General features: G+C 44.3%; 1 protein-coding gene across 1 annotated transcript in view; it reads right to left on the bottom strand.

The window, feature by feature from the left end:
* Positions 1 to 20,521, bottom strand: part of LOC121005523 (arsenite methyltransferase-like) — a 79,458-nt gene extending 58,937 nt beyond the window's left edge. Inside the window, exons 1-3 of the mRNA XM_040438295.1 lie at positions 20,505 to 20,521; positions 6,190 to 6,238; positions 5,813 to 5,940 (exon numbers count right to left, since the gene is read on the bottom strand). Of these exons, the coding sequence (XP_040294229.1) occupies positions 5,813 to 5,940; positions 6,190 to 6,238; positions 20,505 to 20,521 (194 nt within the window). The remainder of the gene's footprint in view (positions 1 to 5,812; positions 5,941 to 6,189; positions 6,239 to 20,504) is intronic.
* Positions 20,522 to 22,460: the final 1,939 nt, after the last annotated feature.

The following is a 22,460-nucleotide window of genomic DNA, read 5'->3' as shown; positions in this document are numbered from 1 at the left end:
GTGAACTTCCAGTTCTAGATTATGCATGTGATTTCATACAGTATTTTGCAGATTATGGGGCAGATATTCGTTACACATGCCAGTCTTAGTAAGGGTACACGGCGACATGTGTCAAGGAACACAAAGATTTGTGCAACTTGTCTGCAACTTGCTGTCACGTGACATGATTTAGCTATGAAAACACAGCCAGGTCACAGGCTAGTCACATGTCGTGCGCGACTTATATTAACGCCTATAGAGTAAAAGCCGCGTGACTTGCAACACACTACCCAGCATGTCTCAATTTTTTTGTGACTCTCGCTTTGCAGTCACAGGAAAAAAACGTGGGTGTCACAGGTTAGGCGCCAATTTTCTCGTCAAGGGATACACAATAATACGTGCACCCCGGTGATATGATATATTAACCAGTAAAAGGGGCTTGGAGAATTAAAATTGGATATACATATATTATTGTTAAAATTCTGTAAAAGTAAACTGTTGATAATATAAACAGTATGTAGAGACAACTCACTTCACCAGGGAGGTGTTTTGTGGGATAAATCCATGACACCCACAAAAACAGACCTTCCTCGCCTGGGTCGCTTGTAGAATGTTAGGAAGAAACAGCAACTTCCACAGCAGGGTGTTTTCTTGTGGGTTCCTTTATTGGTAAAAGCAGGCTATGTGCTCAACGCGTTTCGGGGTCTTAGTGGTCCCCCTTCATCAGGAGCATTCAGTAAAATGACATAGACATGTAGAGACAAGCATGGTATATATAGGGAGGGGGCGGGAAAACGTCCCTTCAGTATCAAAATACATAATTTCCGGTTTCGAGTATACAGGAAGTGGTGCGTTCCACTGTGGAACGCATATTGACATTACATATAAATGAAGGTGCTGCACCAGTGATAGAGAAAATAAATATATATACATATGAGCGTGTGATGACTTTCCTCTCCATACAGACATGATTCCTGGTGAAGGGTGTTTCAATACGAGCGTCAGGGATGGGAGAAGATTAGGGACAGAAACAGCTAAGTATCCAAATACATCACTTCCGGTTTGCCGAAACGGGAAGTAGTGCGTTCCACCGTGGAACGCACTCGGACTTAGTCCTCCTCCGTGTATACTGCTGCTGAGCTGGGGAAGAGGATGAACAAGTACAGGGAACCTATCTGGGTCCAAGCAGGGAGATGGTACCTGTCAGGGGATAGAATGCTGAGACTGGTCAGAGTCGATAGAATTGCGGCGAGGGCGGAAGTGATGTCACTTCCAGTTGGGTCTGGTGGAACGCAAGGGGGAACGCAGCCAGATCCCATATGCCAGTAGGATAGAAAAAGAAGAAATATGGACAAATGAAAGAAAAAAATGGGACAGGGGGAAAAAAACAGTGTCCCTATTGTGAGTGAAGAAAAATAATGACAAAGAAGATTGGGGGGTAGAAAGGAAAAAATAAAAAATAAAAATAGTACTGACAGTAAAATAATCAATTGGTACATTAGATCCCATTTATTTATTGTAAAGAGCTGTAAGAGCTTCCTATGAATTTTCAGTGGAGCGAACTCTGGAACCAAGAAAGGTTCCAATGTGCGGACCCCTCTGAAGATTCTAATACTGGTTGGTCTGTATATTATAATTAGTCAATAATAATAAATGAATATAGAATGCGTGAAAAGTATTTAGATTAATAGGAGTGATGTGAGACTCCTCGGGGTTCCATCTATATGGTAAATTGATTCCATTGAGTAAAGTCTTATCTTGTATGTAAATATATACACATATAAATAAATATATAAAAATATTTAAATAAATAAATATCTATAAATATATGTATGGGGGGGCTGTGAAAAGTAAGAAGTAGAGGGGATAGGGAAAAGAAAACGAGAGATATATAAAACAATATATATAAAAGAGACCCTCGGAAAAAGAATGTGACCATTAAAAACAATATTAACTGCAGTCTCAATAACTGTCGTAAACATATAAATAAACAATAAATGTATCTCTACTAGAATGTTAAAAAAACGTTAAAAAACCCAAAGTATCTTAAACTGCAAGATCACGTATAAAAAAAGCACAGTTATCCATTATTAAAATGAGGGGGGGGGGGTTGGGTATATAAACGGTATATGATAGAAATATATGTAAGGATTTATATCAGAAGTAATGGGTTAGTAATAGTTTCACGTCTCAGATGGAGAACATAATAGGTCGATAATCTCACAGTGAGCATATGAAAATAAAAGGTAAGAAATACACTCTGGACTTAAAAAACGAAGTATAAAAACGGAAGTGGACTAATAGTTCACATATTCCAGAGATTCGTTCAATCCGAAAGGAGATAATGTATTGAGTAGATAAATCCAATACATTTCCTTCCTGGAGAGTTGTTGGTAAGAAAATGGCACCCATTCTAGAGGAGTCACTGAAAGGAGAGAGGAGTTGCTTTCGTGGTGTTCTGAAAAATGTTTTGGAATACTATGTGTCAAAATTTTACGGTTGATGTTTGACTGATGTTCATTCATTCTCTCTCTGAGAGTTTGAGTGGTTCTTCCGACATACTGTAGTTTACAGGGGCATTCTAATATATATATACAACATTTTTAGTTCCACAAGTCATTGCGTGTTTTAATGTATATCTTTCCTTGGAGCCTGGGATTCTTATGTCTTTTTGGTTATCGGTAATCATGACGCAGCATTTACACCTTTTTATGTTGCATCTAAAAGCCCCTTTTTTGTCTTTATTGACATTATGTAGGGGAAAGAGTGGGCTGTTGTTTTTAAATTTGGGGCAAGAGGGTGCGATGATATTTTTGAGGGTTTGGCCCTCCTAAAGGTGATCTGTGGAGCAGGGGGTAATATGTGATTTAGAATGGGGTCTTTTAGCAAGACTCCCCAATGTTTAGTAAGTACCTTTCTGATCATCACATGTTTAGTATTGTACCGAGTTATCATATTGGGTTGGGTGTCTTTCATAGTATCTATTTTGATCGGTTTCGGTTTTAATGCCTTCTTTTGATTTATTTTTATGGTTCATTGATGAGTGTTTTTGGGTACCCTTTTACTTTAAACGGATCACGGAGAATGTCGAGTTGTTTCTTCATGGTGTGGTTGTCAGAACAATTTCTTCTTATTCTTTTCATTTGACTGAAAGGGATGTTTTTCTTCAATTTAGAATAGTGGCAGCTGTTATATTCCAAATAGCTGTTTGCATCCACTTTCTTAAAATGTGTTTTAGTGATTACTTTGTCAGATGTTAAGGTGAGGTGAATATCTAAAAAGATGGCTTCAATGTGATTGTATTCGAAGCTGAATGTTTGACCCCAATTATTCGTATTTAAGTTTTCGATAAAGGACACCAATTCTTCTGTGCTGCCTTCCCAAATGAGGATTAAATCATCAATATAACGGCGGAAAAATTTAATTGCTGGATGAGAGAGTAAACCATGATGTTCTTCGAAAGCCCCCATAAAGAGATTTGCATACGCTGCGGCAAATTTTGTGCCCATAGCGGTCCCCTTGGTTTGTATATAAAAGGTCTCCAAGAAAGTGAAATAGTTGTGATTAAGTATAAATTCTATTGCTCTTAAGATAAAATCTTTTTGGGTGGCTGGCATGATGGGGTCTTTCTCAAGGAAATATTTCACTTCATGTTGGATGTTGCTATAGAGTGATGAGACGTCTAGGGGGACCCAGATGTATTCCTTATGCCATAAAAAAGAACCTAGCAGATTGATAAGATGGGCTGAATCTTTAAGGTAGGATGGGAGTGATTGGACATGATGTTGAAGAAATTTGTCAACGTAGGCGGAAAGGTTGGAGGTGAGAGATTGACAAGGGACTTAATCTTGGATAGAAAGTAAAAGCGTGCTATGGATGGATGAGATGTAGAAAGAAAATGTTTTTCTTTTTTATCAATGGTACCTGATAAAAAACCAAATTCTATAAATTCTACCAGGGATTTTTTGAAAGGACCCGTGGGGTCGTTGTCTAGTTGCCTGTAATAGTTTGGATCAGACAAAATCTGATTGGACTCTAGAAGGTAATAGTCACGATCTAAAATAACTATTCCACCGCCCTTATCAGCATTTTTTATGACAATGTGCTTGTTGTTCTTAAGAGTATTTAAAGCTTTTTTTCTCTTTAGTACTTAGATTGCCACATCTGGAGGAGGTGTTTTTAGGGTCAAGGTCATTGAGTGACTGGAGGTCATCTAGTACCATGTTATAATAGCTCTCCAGATGGGGATCTCTGCTTTCTAGGGGATAGAAAGTGGATTTACTTTTGAGCAGAGATGGTATCAGGTTGGGGTTTTGGGGTAAGGGGATGACGGGATAATCCACCATAGTAGTAGAAATGGGGTGGTAGTGATGGGGCATGTGTCTATTTTGTTGTTGATGGGTGAGATGAAAATGTCATTTTTACAATGGTTGACTGAGGAGAGTTCCTTTATGTTAAAATGTCTTTTTAAAGTGAGTTTACGGATGAATTGATTTAGATCGATGAACAGTCCAAAGGGATCTGGTTCGATCTTTGCAGTCACAGCATGTCGCATTGTGACACCATTGACTATCATTGCATGAATTGTCTCTCAACTTTCTTGTCGCGTGACGCATAATGCTGTATAGATGTACCTTAAAAGTTTGTTGGTGCAGAATGCGCCAAATTTATTAAGTGGTATAGGCCTTGTAATAACTTTACGGGCAGTCAATGTGCTAGAAATTCACATTTAAACCAACTATGAGCTGGCACACAGTTACTGGACTAAATGATAGTAAATCTGTTAAACAAAATACGGTACATTTTTCTAAGTACCTCATATTTATTTTACATAGTGAATATAGCATTCTGTATATTCTGTGTTTGCAGAGTGTTGTTGCATTTTGTTGTATCCATAATCTGTGGTGTTCTGTAACCAATACTGTACTACATCAGAAAACAGTGTCTGTATTGACTGCGATTGCGTTATTCAGTTTTTATCGTGCGGGTGCAATGCGTTTTGCACGCGCGTGATAAAAAACTGAATGTGGGTATTGCGGATGTGCTAGCGGCCATCTAGCAACCCATGTCCTCAGCTCTATACACAAAATCCCGGTGACAGGATCCCTTTAATACAGAATGCTTACTAAATTGAGGGGTTAAAAAATAAAAAATTAAATTAACTCACCTTAACCTCTTGTTCACACAGCCGGCATCATCTTCTTTCTTCTTCTTTCAGGACCTGCAAAAGGACCTTTGATGACATCAGTGCAGGTCCTGCTGAATGAAGATAGACGATGCCGGCTGCGCAATCAAGTGGATGGGGTGAGTTAATTAGTTTATTTTTTTTAACCCCTCAATCGACATTTTAGTAAGCATTCTGTATTAAGAATGCTATTATTTCCCCTTATAACCATCATGTTATAAGGGGAAATAATACAGTGAATTTACTTTAATGGGGTCCGGGGTTGCTCATCCCTATCAACCATGCGAGAAAATCGCACCGCATGTGCACTTGCTTGCGGATGCTTGCGATTTTCACAAACCCCCATTCATTTCTATGGGGCCTGCGTTGCGTGAAAAACACAGAATATAGAACATGCTGCGATTTTCACGCAACGCACAAGTGATGCATAGAAAATCACCGCTCATCTGCACAGCCCCATTGAAATGAATGGGTCCGGATTCAGTGCGGGTGCAATGCGTTCACCTCACGCATTGCACCCGCGCGGAAGACTCGCCTGTGTGAAAGAGGCCTAAATAATGAGGTGGGTTGAAAATGAAAGTTAAATTTAACTGTACCCAGTATACATTATCAAACTAAATAATGAGAATCCACTTAGTAGTTCCGTACCGTGACGTTATATCTTCATGAATTTCACTCAGGGCATCCTTAATATGTTTTGGCAATGGTTTTGCAGGAGCGGCACAAGCTGAGGTTTTAATATCTTTTGTGTTACTCAGATGCTTCCCATAATAATGCTGAAAAAAAAAGTAAAATTAATATTTCATGAAGAAGGGTGACTATCCGAATAAGCAATAATCATCAATTGTATCTGCTAAATTTTAGGGTCTATGCAAAAGTTTGGCAAGGTGAAACAACAAAACCATGACGTGTGGGTGTTATCTGTGTGCTTGTGCCCCTCGGTGTCCATACCGCAATTACTATAGAAACTTTCCCATGACCAGAGAGCTGGACATATGTTGGAGCTGAACAAGTCTGTGTATTACCTTTACATCTTCATGCGTTTGGTTGGAGCCACAACTGGCTTCAGTCAGGCTAGACAAAAAATAAAATAAAATGTTAAAAAATTTGTTTACCGTATTCCTTATCACATTGTATTGTGTTTCTGTTGTGTAACATGGTTTATACCTCCTCTTAAAGAGAAACTTTATTAAAATGTATATTTAACAGGGATCAGACATCAATTGGCCAAGTCTGAACAGCATGAAATTCAAGTATAAATACTGAGTAATGAATAAAGCTAAAGCTTCTCTTTTTCTTCAGAGGCCTCATCATGTCTGGGTCTCACCACACCTCAATTTATCCACATTTATCTCCAAGTGCAACAAGAAAACTGGTATAATGAAGTCTATTATGTTGAGAAAGCAGAAATTGGTGCTGCTATTCATGTTTTATTTTATCATTCATTTTACATTTAGTATTTCTTTAAGAGAGTATTATTTGGACACTACATTTGGGCTCTATACAGTAAGTTTATATGAGATTCATAAAGGAATATTATCTTGGCACTGTGTGGCAGCATTATGTGGGCTTGTACAGTGATAATAAAGGTGAATCTAATCTAAAAGGGAAATAGAACATATCCCAAAATATCAGGTGGTGGCCCTTCAATATTGTCCCTTATTCTATATTTTGCATAGATTACAAAACACAGCTGGGTCTAAAGCCTGTACATTGGAGGGAAGCGTATTATCCTTTTGTAGACCAGGACTGTCAAGACATTTAGCAGGTAAGTATTTCCAATATTCACTCTTCTGTACCAGTGAATCCCATACATACTCTATGACCAGGGTTGTCAAACGTCTATAAATTTTTGAATTTTTTTTTCCAGTGGTTGTTTAAAAAATTTAATATGTCTGTGATTTTTTTTTTAAACTGGAGGAACGTGTAAATATTATTGAGATTATCATCATTTTACAGTTCATTGTAAAAGCTGTTAATGTGTTCACATCAGTATCTGAGATGTATCTATCTATCTATCTATCTATTATCCATCTCATATCTATCTATGACAGGCACTCCTCATTTGAAGGTATGTGCCCTCTATACAAGCGTTTATTGTGCAACCTTTGTATCCGTTTACATACTATTTAAAAACAAGGAATAAAAACACAAAAATTACAAAAATTGTGAAAATTATACAAAGTAAAAAAATAAAAATGAAATAATCCCAGATGATGCCAAAAAAGAGGGTATATCTGTGGCAAAACCAACCTCGCCACTGGGTGCTGGAGAAGCCTGGTTGCCAGCCTCTTGCCCCAGGATTATGGGCCCTCTCATCAGCCCATGCTAAACTTAAACCCCATGGCGATTTGACTGTGGCATCTGAGCGCTGTTCGGATATATTGAGCGCTCAGATCCAAGCCATCTGGGGATAAGTTGAATGTGGGGGTTCTGTTCAGTTTGATAGGGGTTATGTATTTTTGTGTAGTTTTGCTGTTGTGAATAGAGGTATTTTCTGTACCTAGTTGGCTTACCACACCCGGTTAAGCCAATTATCTCACACAGCCTAAGGCCTCATGCACACGGCCGTGTTCCGCGGCCGAGAGCGGTCCGTGGTAACCCGGCCGGGATTCCTTTTGACAGCAGGAGCGCACAGCGTCATTGGTTTCTACGACGCCGTGCGCTTCATGCCGCCGCTGCTGTACAGTGATACACTCGTATAGATCTACACCAGTGTATCACTGTACAGCAGCGGCGGCATGAAGCACACGGCGTCATAGCAACCAATGACGCCTTGCGCTCCTGCTGTCAGAAGGAATCCCGGCTGTGTTACCACGGACCGCTCTCGGCCGCGGAACACGGCCGTGTGCATGAGGCCTAACTCTGTAAAAACTGGTTTTGGGCAGAAAAGCCAGACTTCCTTTGTTCACAAAGGACTTTTACTAACTTTTGAACCCCTGGTCAAATTTGTGCCATTTTTGAATATGTTAAATGTCTATGTTTTATGCAATAGCTGCACAGTTACATATTCTTCTGTCTTTTATTATGTTGGCTTGAAAAAGCCAACATACTGTTATTCGTTGGTGGTTCAGCTTATTATTATGTTGGCTTGAAAAAGCCAACATACTGTTATTCGATAGTCAAAAAGCGTTTCAGCTTATTCTTCTTCTTATTATTATTATTCTTAGCCGCGTTTTCTATACGCTACTCCTCCTACAGTTTTGGGGCTACATACCCCAAACTTTCTACACTTCTTCGACCTATAGCGACTCGAGTTGCTTGTGCTTTTATAAGCGATCCCACCCCCGGGGCCCCCGTGGCGGGCCCCGGAAGCCCCCTTTTTTCCCATAGACTTTGACAGGGTACATTTTCAAATCGCTCCCACTCGCCAGGCTTTGACGCTAAAGTCACCAAATTTGGGTCACCTAGTCATGAGGTCAACCCGAAAATTTTGGGCACATTTTGGGGACCCCAAAAAGTGGGCGGGGCCACACAGAACCAATCAAAATCTCCCCATTGACTGTAATGAGACGTTCAAATTGCTACTCCTCCCGCATTTTTAGGAGTCCAAATTCCAAACTTTGCAGACTTGGTCGGCACCCACCCGAGTACCTTGCTTGTGCTTTGTTAACCGATCCCACCCTCCGGGCCCCTGGGACGGGCCCCCAAAATCCACGTTTTTCCCATTGACTTTGACAGGGAAAATTTTCAAATCGCTCCCAGTCGCACAAATTTGAAACTAAAGTCACCAAACTTGGGTCACTTAGTCATGGGGGCAACGCGCAATTTGTTAGAACATTTCGGAGACCCTAAAATGTGGGCGGGGCCACACAGAACCAATCAAATTCTCCCCATTGACTATAATGAGACGTTAAAATTGCTACTCCTCCCACAGATTTAGGAGTATAAATACCGAACTTTGCACTCTTGGTCGGCACATACCCGAGTATCTTGCTTGTGCTTTGTTAACCGATCCCACCCTCCGAGCCCCTGGGGCGGGCCCCCGAAAACCTCTTTTTTCCCATAGTGTAACAGTCCTACAGGCTCACCTGAGTCAGAGGACCGCTGGCTGGAGGTAGGAGTGGAGCCCAGTGGCAAGGACCGCAGGCAGGTAGTAAGCGTGGTCAGACAATCCGGATGGCAACGGTGGTAGCAGTTCAGTAGGTAGGGATAAGGCAGAAGTGTAGTCGGTAGGCAATTCCTGGTCAGCGGTGGACTTCCAGCAGTAGTAAGAACAACAGATGAAGAGAAGCTTGATCAAGGCTCAGGAGCTCAATAATCAGCAAACTGGAGTGCAAGGGGCTGGACTTATATAGGGAAGTACCAGGTGTGGGGAATCAAGGGTAATGAGCAAGGCTTGGCAAGACTGAGGTTAACTAATACGCTTCAGGGAGGAATGTTCAGAGAGGACGGTAGCCTAGTAAGCAGGGCTACCGCCTGGGAAGTGGCTGGTCACGGGTTCGAATCCCGACAGTACTCCCCCCCTTCCAAGGTGACCTCTGGGCACCACAGGGGCAGGCTTACCGGGGTGCCGTTGGTGGAACTCTTTTACCAGTCTGGGGGCGTGGACATTTTCTTCTCGCTCCCAGGAGTTATCCTCAGGAGGGTAACCCTCCCACCCAATTAGATATTGTAGTCTTCCCCGGTGGATCCTGGAGTCGAGAATCTTTGCGACAACGTATTCTTCTTCACCCTGTACCCTCACGGGTGGTGGAGGGGGAGAGTGGCGGCCTGTGAAGGTGTTCTCCACGTATGGCTTGAGGAGAGAGCAATGGAAGACAGGGTGCACCCTAATGGAGTCCGGGAGGTCGAGCCGGAACGTGACCTCGTTGATTTGTGCGGTGATCCGGAACGGACCCATGTATCTTTGGGCAAATTTTTTGGAGGGGACCTTCAATCTGAGGTTCCTGGTGGACAGCCACACCTTGTCTCCCACATGGAAGCCCGGGGTGGGTTTGCGACGTCTGTCTGCTCCCTGTTTAAAGCGCCTCTGGGCAAGCTGGAGGTTGTCTATAATGTTCTTTTGTGCCTCCTGTAGGGTTGTTAGGCGTTCAGCCACTGCTGGGAGGGTGGAGGCGACGGGTAGGTGGGGAATGAACACTGGGTGCGAGCCAGTGTTAGCAAAGAAGGGGCTGTGCTTGGTTGAGCTGTGCTCAGCATTGTTGTAGGCGAACTCGGCCGTGGGGAGATGATCAAGCCAGTCATCCTGCAGGTGGGAGCTGAAACAGCGTAGGTATTGCTCTAGGGTCTGATTAGTTCTCTCCGTCTGCCCGTTTGACTGAGGGTGGAAAGCAGAGGACAGGTTCACTTTAACCCCGAGCGCCAGGCAGAAGTTCTTCCAGAACTTTGAGGCAAATTGTACGCCTCGGTCGGAGACCACGTCGTCCGGGATCCCATGCAGCCTGAAGACCTCTCTGAGAATAAGATCGGCCGTCTGTTTGGCTGTTGGTAGGCCTTTGTAGGGGATGAAATGGGCCATCTTGGTGAGACGGTCGACCACGACCAGAATGGTGTTCATCCCTTTTGAAGGAGGAAGGTCTACCACAAAGTCCATGGAGATCGAGCCCCAGGGGCGGGAGGGAATCGGGAGGGGTTGTAACAGACCCACGGGAGAGGAACGAGGAGTCTTATTGCGGGCACAGACCGTGCACGAGGAGATGTACCTCTTGATGTCCTCCTTGTATGTTGGCCACCAGAAGGAGCGGGAGAGAAGCTCCTGGGTCTTTCTTGTGCCAAAATGGCCGGCCACCTTGGAGTCATGGTTGAGTTTGAGCACTTCGAGCCGTGCGATTTCTGGTACATATAGTTGTAGGTCCTGATGAAACCAATGACCGTTCTTAAACGTAAGGCTGACATTGCCTGTGGGGTGGGAGAGGAAGGGGTCATTTTCATATCCTTCTTTGATTGTGCCCAGGAGTTCTTTAGAGTAGGTGGCCCCTACGACCCTTCTCTCGGGTAAGATGTTCTTTTGGCCCTTGTTACTCTGTGAGGGCTCGGAAAACATTCTGGAGAGGGCGTCAGCCTTGCCGTTTTTTGATCCAGGGCGATAGGTGATGAGATAGTTGAAGCGGGAAAAGAATAGGCTCCATCTGGCCTGTCTGGCTGAGAGTCTCTTAGCGCTGCGGATGAACTCGAGGTTCTTGTGGTCAGTTAGTACAATTATGGGGTTGGTGGCTCCCTCCAGCAGGTGTCTCCACTCGGAGAAGGCATCCTTGATCGCCAGTAGTTCTTTGTTCCCGATGTCATAGTTCTTCTCGGAGGGGGACATCTGGCGGGAGAAATATGCGCACGGGTGTAATAGCATCCTCTCCCCTGTCCGTTGTGATAAAACTGCCCCCACCGCAGAGTCTGATGCATCCACTTCGACTGTAAATGGGAGCTCGGGGTTCGGGTGGATTAGGATTGGGGCAGAAGTGAAGAGGAGTTTCAACTTGGTGAAGGCCTCTTGGGCCTCGGGTGTCCAGGAGAAGGGGACTGCCTTCTTGGTGAGTTGGGTGACTGGTGCTATGACCTTGGAGAAGTTCCGGATAAACTTCCGATAGAAGTTGGCGAAGCCAATGAATCTTTGTATCTCCTTCTCGTTTTTCGGAACGGGCCAGTTCATCACAGCTTGGACCTTCCCCGGGTCCATACTTAGGCCCGCTGGGGAGATGATGTATCCGAGGAACTGAGTGGTGGTTCGCTCAAACTCGCATTTCTCTAGCTTGATATAGAGAGAGTTCTGTCTGAGCCTCTGCAGTACCCTGCGGACGTGTTCGCGGTGCTGCTCAAGGTCTTCAGAGAAGATCAAGATGTCGTCCAGGTAAACGACTACAAACAGATCCAGCATGTCCCTGAGGACGTCGTTAATGAAGTGCTGGAAGGTGGCGGGAGCATTGCAGAGTCCGAAAGGCATGACCAGGTACTCGAAATGACCATAACGTGTCCGGAAGGCGGTCTTCCATTCGTCCCCAGGGCGGATTCGTACGAGGTTGTAGGCCCCTCGAAGGTCGAGTTTGGTGAAGATCTTCGCTTCCCGGAGTCTCTCAAGGAGTTCGGAAATCAGTGGGAGCGGGTACCGGTTTTTTACGGTTATGTCATTAAGCTTTCTGTAGTCTATGCAGGGACGCAGGGAGGAGTCTTTTTTCTCTACGAAGAAAAAGGGGGCTCCCGCGGGGGAGGTGGAGGGCCGGATGAACCCCTTCCTCAGGTCCTCGTCCAGGTACTCTTTCAGAGCCTTGAGTTCAGGCTCTGAGAGGGAGTAGATACTGCCAAAGGGTATTTCGGCCCCGGGCAACAGTTCTATAGGGCAGTCGTAGGGTCGGTGTGGTGGCAGCTTGTCTGCGTTTTTCTTGTCGCAGACATCCTGGAACTCGCTGTATTGAGGGGGTAGCAGACCCTTGACGGATAGCTTTGAGATGGTGGTGTCTTCGGGTGGAAGGACGGGTCTGTGGGAGCAATTTAGCGAGCAGAACTCGGACGGGAATCGTATGCAGCGGGTTTCCCAGTCCACCGAGGGGTTGTGGGTGGCCAACCAAGGGATGCCCAAGATCACCGGGAACTTCGGGGAAGCGATCAGCGAGAAGTGGATCTTTTCGCGGTGATCGGGTTCTATGAGGAGTTGTAGTTCGGTGGTCTCGTGAGTGGCTGGCCCCGAGGAGAGTGGGGATCCGTCGACGGTTTCCAGGTCAACGGGGGCTGCCTTGATTGTCAGTGGAATGTTCTTTTCGCGGGCGAAGGTTAGGTCCATGAAGTTGCCTCCCGCCCCAGAGTCTAACATCGCTGAACAGGGGAGTTGTCACCCCTCAATGTCGATGAGGATGGGAATGATGAAATGGGATCCATGAGCCGCCGTATTGTTATTTTCCGGGGCTGCTGACGGGGTTGGAGTCTGTGGTTGCTCCTTTAGTTCCGTGACGGCAATAGTCTTTCGGATCTTATGAGGACATTTGATGGCAAAATGACCCGGCTCCCCACAGTAGAGGCAGAGGTTTTCGGCCAGCCGTCTCTCCTTCTCAGCTGTAGATAGAGACCTACGTACAGCATCGACCTGCATAGGTTCAGTTGCTGATTGGGGGTCGCGCTGGGCGTTGGAAGAGAAGGAGTAAGTGGGTCTGTGGTCCGAGGACCAGAGTCTTTCTCTCTTCCTCTCGGAGAGTCTTTGATCTATCCGGATGCATAACTGAATGAAGTCATCCAGATCGTCCGGGGCCTCAACTCTGGCGAGTTCGTCCTTTATTAATTCTGACAGGCCTCGCCGGAATTGGCTCCTCTGTGCCGCTGGGTTCCAGGTGGTGTCCGTGACCCAACGGCGAAACTCGGCGGTGTATTCGGCGACGGAGCGTCTCCCTTGCCGCAGACCATGTAGTCGCGCCTCAGCTGTCGCACAGCGGTTGGGGTCGTCGAAGACTTGGCTCATGGCGGTGATGAAGTTGTTTAGGTCGTTCAGGAGCTGACTGTTAGTCTCCACGTAAGGTGATGCCCATGCTAATGCTTCTTCCGTCAGGAGATTGACAATGAATAGCACCTTCTTTTTCTCGGTGGTGAAGGGGGCCGGGTACATCTGAAAATAGATGCGGCATTGGTTTAGAAACCCCCGATACTGGCGTCTGTCGCCGCCGAATCTTGATGGGAGTGGCATGCGGGTGTCTGCGGCCGCGCCGCGGACGTCCAGGTGTTGCCTCTGTAGTTCAATAATCTCCCTTTGCTGGCTTTGGACTACGCCTTGGAGCTGGGCAAATTTCTCCTGATATGTAGTACCAAATTCTTGAAGTTCGGAGACCTGCTTACGCAGAGTGGCCATTGCGGACTCCATAGTGTGGCTGATTATTCTGTAACAGTCCTACAGGCTCACCTGAGTCAGAGGACCGCTGGCTGGAGGTAGGAGTGGAGCCCAGTGGCAAGGACCGCAGGCAGGTAGTAAGCGTGGTCAGACAATCCGGATGGCAACGGTGGTAGCAGTTCAGTAGGTAGGGATAAGGCAGAAGTGTAGTCGGTAGGCAATTCCTGGTCAGCGGTGGACTTCCAGCAGTAGTAAGAACAACAGATGAAGAGAAGCTTGATCAAGGCTCAGGAGCTCAATAATCAGCAAACTGGAGTGCAAGGGGCTGGACTTATATAGGGAAGTACCAGGTGTGGGGAATCAAGGGTAATGAGCAAGGCTTGGCAAGACTGAGGTTAACTAATACGCTTCAGGGAGGAATGTCCAGAGAGGACGGTAGCCTAGTAAGCAGGGCTACCGCCTGGGAAGTGGCTGGTCACGGGTTCGAATCCCGACACATAGAGTTTTATTGGAAAAATGCAAACGTTTGTCACTCATACAGCTTCGGAGTGAAACTCACCAAACTTGGGTCACTTAGTCATGGGGTCAACCTGCAAATTTATGTCACATTTTAGGGACATTAAAAAGTGGGCGGAGTCTACAACAACCAATCAGATTTTCCCTATTGACTTCAATGAGAAACCTATTAAAAGCTGTCATTCTCACAGTATTTAAGCCACCGCACCCAAACTCGGTAGGGTCGGTCAGTGTGTGACAAAGGTTAAAATTTATAAAAAGTGGGCGGAGTCTACAACAACCAATCAGATTTTCCCTATTGACTTCAATGAGAAACATTTAAAAAGCTGTCATTCTCACAGTATTTAAGCCACAGCACCCAAACTCGGCAGGGTGGGTCAGTGTGTGACAAAGGTTAAAATTTATAAAAAGTGGGCGGAGTCTATAACGGCCAATCAAATTTTAGTCAGTTGTTTTAATAGGGAAATTTAAAACTGCCGCCGCTCTTAGACTTTTATTGGCACAGTCTTCAAACTTGGCACGGTTGGTCACTGGAGGAATGGGATTCAAATTCAAAAAAGTGGGTGGAGCCACCAACAGCCAATCAGATTTCAAGCCAACATCCTGTGGTTTCTTCAGAAACGACACCTTCTAGTTATTCTTGGCGCCCCCTCTCTTTCTAAACGCTACTCCTCCTACAGTTTTGGGGGTACATACCCCAAACTTTCCACACTTCTTCGTCTTATAGCAAAGTTCGTTGCTTGTGCTTTAATAACCGTTCCCACCCTCCGGGCCCCTGTGGCGGGCCCCCAAACGCCACTTTTTTCCCATAGACTTTGACAGGGAAAATTTTCAAGTCACTCTCACCCGCACAGTTTTGAAGCTACATTCCCCAAACTCGGATCACATATTGTTGGTGTCACCCCGAACAAAACTGTGAATTTTGGGGGGACACCCCAAAGTGGGCAGAGCTAGCAACGGCCAATGAAAATTTAGCAATTTTCTATACGCTACTCCTCCCACAGTTTTAGGAGTACAATTACCAAACTTTGCACACTTGTTCGGCTCATACCCGAATAGGTTGCTTGTGCTTTGTTAAGCGATCCCACCCTGCGGGCCCCTGGGGCGGCCCCCCGAAGATCCAATTTTTTCCCATAGACTTTTATTGGAAAATTTTAAACTTTTGCCACTCGTACAGCTTTTAAGTTAAATTCGTCAAACTTGGGTCACTTAGTCATGGGGTCAACCTGAAAATTTCAGTCTCATTTTGGGGACTCTAAAAAGTGGGCGGAGCCACAAACAACCAATCAGATTTTCCCTATTGACTTCAATGAGAAACCTTTAAAAAGCTGTCATTCTCACAGTATTTAAGCCCCAGCACCCAAACTCGGCAGGGTGGGTCAGTGTGTGACAAAGGTTAAAATTTATAAAAAGTGGGCGGAGTCTACAACAGCCAATTAAATTTTAGTCAGTTGTTTTAATGGGGAAATTTAAAACTGCCGCTGATCTTACACTGTTAATGGCAGGGTCCCCAAACTTGGAACAATTGGACAATTTAGGATTAGGATTAAAATTCAGAAAAGTGGGTGGGGCCAAAAACAACCAATCAGATTTCTTTGATTGATTTCAATGGGAAAATTGAAAAATGCAGAAAATTGAAAAATGCTGCCATTATTGATGTCAGGGGCTTCAAATATCAGAAATCAGGTCATAGGTTACTTCCACTTCAAAAATAGAAAAAGTAGGCGGAGCCAACAACAACCAATCAGATTTTCCCTATTGACTTTAATGAGAAAATTTTAATTGCTGTCATTCTCACAGTATTCAAACCAGAATACCCAAATTTGGCACCGTTGGTCATTGGGTTACTGGGGTCAAAAATGTATAAAAAGTGGGCGGAGTCTACAACGGCCAATCAAATTTCAGCTATTTGTTTAAACGGGAAAAATTCAAACTGCCGCTGCTCTTAGACTTTTATTGACACAGTCTTCAAACTTGGCACAGTTGGTCACTGGAGGACTGGGATTAAAAATTTAAAAAGTGGGTGGAGCCAAAAACAGCCAATCATATTTCAAGCCAACATCCTGTGGTTTCTTCAGAAACGACACCATCTAGTTGTCTTTTGCTACCATGTGGCTAATAAAGTTTTGCCTCTGCCCTTGGAGATAAATTGGATTACTTCCCAATTGTCTCCAGGACAGAAGACATTGTGTAACACTGTGTATTCTCCTGCCTGTGATAATTACATTAACCCATTGTGTAAGGTAATTGTATCACAGGCAGGGGGAAGGATTTTGTGTGGGAGTGTCTGAGTGTATTGTACGTGTTTACTGGTTGTTTTACAAAACCCTGTGGGTGGTACTAATGTGTAAGAATGTGTATAAGAACAATAAACACACAACTCTGGCTGTCCACTGCTTTACCCTCAACACGGAGCTTGGTCTCGTTCTTGGGGGGATTCACTGTATGCTGTTAGAGACTGATTGCTAGGAGTGTAAGCCGATTAGGTATGTTTCCTATTCGTCTGCTAGCAGCTATTCGTGAGGTTCTGTTCGGGAGTTTGGAGCATTCCCTTGTATGCCGTTACAATATCTCTCATATGAATATATATATTAGATCTACAAGAAATCTGCAGAACCTACTACAGATGAAACACACTTATACATACATACATATTGTATCAATGATATTGAACCACGTGTTTCTAACAGTGGATTTTGGGCTGTCTATATACTAGAATCACCATAGTACAAATAATTATATGTCTTTTATATATACACCCCACAATCACAACTATATATTTTTTAGTGATCTCTCAAAAATACTCAATTATAAAATCTATTAATCAAATTCACTTTTCTTCTAATAATAATTGTACCACTTATCCTTTCAGTTTATGGTATAATCAGTTGTTAGATATATAATGTTCGCTATCGATAGTGGTATGGCGCATATAGTCAATTCATAACATCTGCCAGTTAGTGGTTGTCTTCACATACAGTCAGGTCCATAAATATTGGGACATCGACACAATTCTAACATTTTTGGCTCTATACACCACCACAATGGATTTGAAATGTAACAAACAAGATGTGCTTTAACTGCAGACTGTCAGCTTTAATTTGAGGGTATTTACATCCAAATCAGGTGAATGGTGTAGGAATTGCAACAGTTTGCATATGTGCCTTCCACTTGTTAAGGGACCAAAAGTAACGGGACATAATAATCATAAATCAACCTTTCACTTTTTAATATTTGTTGCAAATCCTTGGCAGTCAATTACAGCCTGAAGTCTGGAACGCATAGACATCACCAGACGCTGGGTTTCATCCCTGGTGATGCTCTGCCAGGCCTCTACTGCAACTGTCTTCAGTTCCTGCTTGTTCTTGGGGCATTTTGCCTTCAGTTTTGTCTTCAGCAAGTGAAATGCCTGCTCAATCGGATTCAGGTCAGGTGATTGACTTGGCCATTGCATAACATTCCACTTCTTTCCCTTAAAAAACTCTTTGGTTGCTTTTGCAGTATGCTTTGGGTCATTGTCCATCTGTACTGTAAAGCGCTGTCCAATGAGTTCTAAAGCATTTGGCTGAATATGAGCAGAAAATATTGCCCGAAACACTTCATAATTCATCCTGCTGCTTTTGTCAGCAGTCACATCATCAATAAATACAAGAGAACCAGTTTCCATTGGCAGCCATACATGCCCACGTCATGACACTACCACCACCATGCTTCACTGATGAGGTGGTATGCTTAGGATCATGAGCAGTTCCTTTCCTTCTCCATACCCTTCTCTTTCCATCACTCTGGTACAAGTTGATCTTGGTCTCATCTGTCCATAGGATCTTGTTCCAGAACTGTGAAGGCTTTTTCAGATGTCGTTTGGCAAACTCTAATCTGGCCTTCCTGTTTTTGAGGCTCACCAATGGTTTACATCTTGTGGTGAACCCTCTGTATTCACTCTGGTGAAGTCTTCTCTTGATTGTTGACTTTGACACACATACACCTACCTCCTGTAGAGTGTTCTTGATCTGGCCAACTGTTGTGAAGGGTGTTTTCTTCACCAGGGAAAAAATTCTTCGATCATCCACCACAGTTGTTTTCCATGGTCTTCCGGGTCTTTTGGTGTTGCTGAGCTCACAGGTGCGTTCCTTCTTTTTAAGAATGTTCCAAACAGTTGTTTTGGCCGCGCCTAATGTTTTTGCTATCTCTCTGATGGGTTTGTTTAGTTTTTTCAGCCTAATGATGGCTTACTTCACTGATAGTGACAGCTCTTTGAATCTCATCTTGAGAGTTGACAGCAACAGATTCCAAATAGAAATAGCACACTTGAAATTAAATCTGGACCTTTTATCTGCTTATTGTAATTGGGATAATGAGGGAATAAAACACCCGTGGCCATAGAACAGATGAGAAGCCAATTGTCCCATTACTTTTGGTCCCTTAACAAGTGGGAGGCACATATGCAAACTGTTGGAATTCCTACACCGTTCACCTGATTTGGATGTAAATACCCTCAAATTAAAGCTGACATTAAAGCACATCTTGTTTGTTTCATTTCAAATCCATTGTGGTGGTGTATAGAGCCAAAAATGTTAGAATTGTGTCGATGTCCCAATATTTATGGACCTGACTGTATATATATATATATAAATATAATTATAATTATAAACACACACATAATAATTAGGGATGAGCGAACTTGTGTTTTCAAGTTCGGCATACAAGGTTCAGGTTATCTAAGAATTCCGTTATGGATTCCACTACCACAGACCATAAGTTATGGTCCGTAGTAGTGGAATCCATAATGGAATTCTTAGATAACCCAAACCCGAACCTTGTACGCCGAACTTCAAAACACAAGTCCGCTCAACACTAATAATAATACATAGACATATACTTCAAATTCTGAGGGCAATCCAGTCCCTTCCCCTCATTGCCCTATTAGAAATAGTAATAAGGCAATGAGGGGCATTGACTGAACCCCCCTTCAGAATTTCAAGCATATGTCTACGGGGGGTTTGAAGTCTAGGGGAAGCTGCTGTGAGGAGAATAAGTTGTGAACAGGTCTGTGTGTGTGTGTGTATAAGTTGTGAACAGGCCGCTATTGGCATCACGGACACGGATGCCAATCTTGTGTGCATCCGTGTTTTTTTACGGACCCATTGACTTGAATGGGTCCGTGAACCGTTGTCCGTCAAAAAAATAGGACAGGTCATATTTTTTTGACGGACAGGATACACGGATCACGGAGGCGGATGACAAACGGTGCATTTTCCGAGTTTTCAACGGACCCATTGAAAGTCAATGGGTCCGCAGAAAATCACGGAAAATGGAACAACGGCCACGGGTGCACACAACGGTCGTGTGCATGAGGCCTTAGGCAAATTTATTTCTCAGATTTGTGGGATCGGAGGCTGGTGAACGCTGCTATTTAGGGCTGTCCTCGGGTCCTTCGAGACATCAGCACACCAGCTTTCGGGTCGGCGTGCGTGCGGTCTCAGCAGATTTGAGGCATTGCATACCAGCGGAGATTCCGGATGCACAGAGAAAGGGGAGCACTTTTTTCGGGCGGCAGGAACAACGGCTGACCTGGTAGGATCGGAGGTGGGGGGGAGGCTTACGCGTATAATGCCAGTGCGGGGGCGGAATATGGCTGCGGGCAGTGACGGTCCCGACACAGGGCAGCGGCGTCCGTGGTCTGTACCTGGGGATGTCTTGGCCTCCCTGGCGCAGTGCCTTCCGTGGTGCCCTGCTCTGTGTTTCCCAGCGGTGGGGATCTGCAGGGCAGGGTCACAGGTCACATCGTATTTATAAAAATAAAAAAAAGGAAAAAGAAATCCTGACGTAGTTGCCTAATGAGCCGGACCGCGTGTTCACACATTTGCATAAGAAAGCCAAAGTAAAACAATAGAAAAAAAAATGAAAAAAGGAACAGTTGGTTGTCAGCTCAGGGTGTGGTGGATATGCATGTACTGGTGCAATGCAATATCTGGCAGTCATATTGCATTTGAGATTTCCAAGCTCTGCAACTTGGTGGATGCCACGTGCAAGGAGGCACATGATTCACACAAGTGAATCCATGCAGGATACAGTACTTACCTTCTGAGCACAAACATATTCGATGTTTAGCTCCGGCAATAGGTACTGGGGTTAACGGCCGGGTTACTTTGTTTGTGTGGCTGAGATGCATGACAAAATCAGTGGTAGGAATGAGGGGTAGAGTCAGTACAGGCAGAGTACTGCCACAATAAGATACCCTATCACCATAGGCAAAACAGCCTACAGCCAAATATACAGTAAAAGTGAAATAAATGTTTAGGCAAAATGGGCAGGTGTATTTAAAAAAACCAAAAACTGTTTTTTTTAATGTTTTTTTATTTATAGGTATATAAACCGTGTTTTTTAAACTGCACTACTCCCTACGATATTAAACTGGGCGTTTCATCACCAGTCTTACTCCTTAAAACAGCACAGGCTCTCCATAACCGTAGCAATCGTACATATATTACCGACCAATTACGTTGGAACTACCTAGCATTCTCGCGCTCCGCACTTTCTCTCCGTCGCTATTTCTTCACCCGTTAGCCCACTCCACTCGGGGGGATACTATAAGCAGGCTGTATCAATTATGGAATCATGCCATGTTATTGGGATATTTGCGTCCATAAAAAATATATTTTTTAAAGCTCCTCAGACAGTTTGGGGCGAAGGGGTTTGCTGGGAAATTCAGATGTAAAAGGGGCAGTAGCATTGGCATCGGTATATTTTTCATTCTCTTTTTAAACACCAAGAAGCGACATTCAGAATGTAGCAAATTAGGTCCGTGGGTGTCATCTTGGGTCAAGTTGGTGTCAGTTCGGTGCTACTGCTTGCCAGGTACGTTTGGCAAGGTCGAGTCACCGTTTGGGTGCACTAGTTTTCACTTAAGTCTTTGTGGTGGTGGGTTCACGTATATATCCCACATAGTAGAGTTTACTGGTTGGGGTGATGGACATGGGTAGGGCCAGCACAAGTTGGGCGGTCACATCTATAGAACAATCATACGCAAGACCTGTCACGACTACAGGCACGTTTTTTACTAAGTCTGTGACGACTACAGACATGATCATAAGTTCTGTCACGACTACAGGCTCGATATTACGAAGTCTGTCACGACTACAGACACGAGGTTATGAGTCCTATCACGACTACAGGCACAATATTACAAATCCTATCACGTCTACAGACACAAGGTTATGAGTCCTGTCACGACTACAGGCATGTTATTACGAGTCCTGTCACGACTACAGGCACGAGGTTACGAGTCCTGTCACGACTACAGGCACAATATTACAAATACTATCACGTCTACAGACACGAAGGTACGAATCCTATCAGGACTACAGGTACAATATTACAAATCCTATCACGACTACAGACACGAGGTTAGGAATCTTACAGGCATGTTATTACGAAGTCTGTCACGACTACAGACACAAGGTCATGAGTCCTATTACGACTACAGGCACGAGGTTACGAGTCCTGTCACGACTACAGGCATGAGGTTACGAGTCCTGTCACGACTACAGGCACAATATTATAAATCCTATCACGTCTACAGACACGAAGGTACGAATCCTATTAGGACTACAGGTACAATCTTACAAATCGTGTCACGACTACAGACACGAGGTTATGAGTCCTGTCACGACTACAGGCATGAGGCTACGAGTCCTGTCACGACTACAGGCACAATCTTACAAATCCTGTCACGACTACAGACACGGTGATAAGTCCTGTCACGACTACAGGCACAATATTACGAAGTCTGTCACGACTACAGACACGATCATAGGTCCTGTCACGACTACAGGCGCAATATTTTACGAAGCCTGTTACTACGACAGGTACAAGGCCAGTAAGCTGGTAATGGCCACAGGCATGGTGGTCTCGACGGTCCGGTCACGATTACAACACACAATGCAGGAGCAATGTTGGTCTTGACAGGACAATAGCCATGGGTAGTAGTTGATTGGTGGAGGGTATAAGCACGGTTCAATATCCATGTCACGGCTA

The sequence above is a fragment of the Bufo bufo genome, chromosome 6 (assembly GCF_905171765.1).
Source record: "Bufo bufo chromosome 6, aBufBuf1.1, whole genome shotgun sequence".
Taxonomy (NCBI): domain Eukaryota; kingdom Metazoa; phylum Chordata; class Amphibia; order Anura; family Bufonidae; genus Bufo; species Bufo bufo.
The sequence above is the reverse complement of the archived record's forward strand: the minus strand, read 5'-3'. Positions and strand labels throughout refer to the sequence as shown.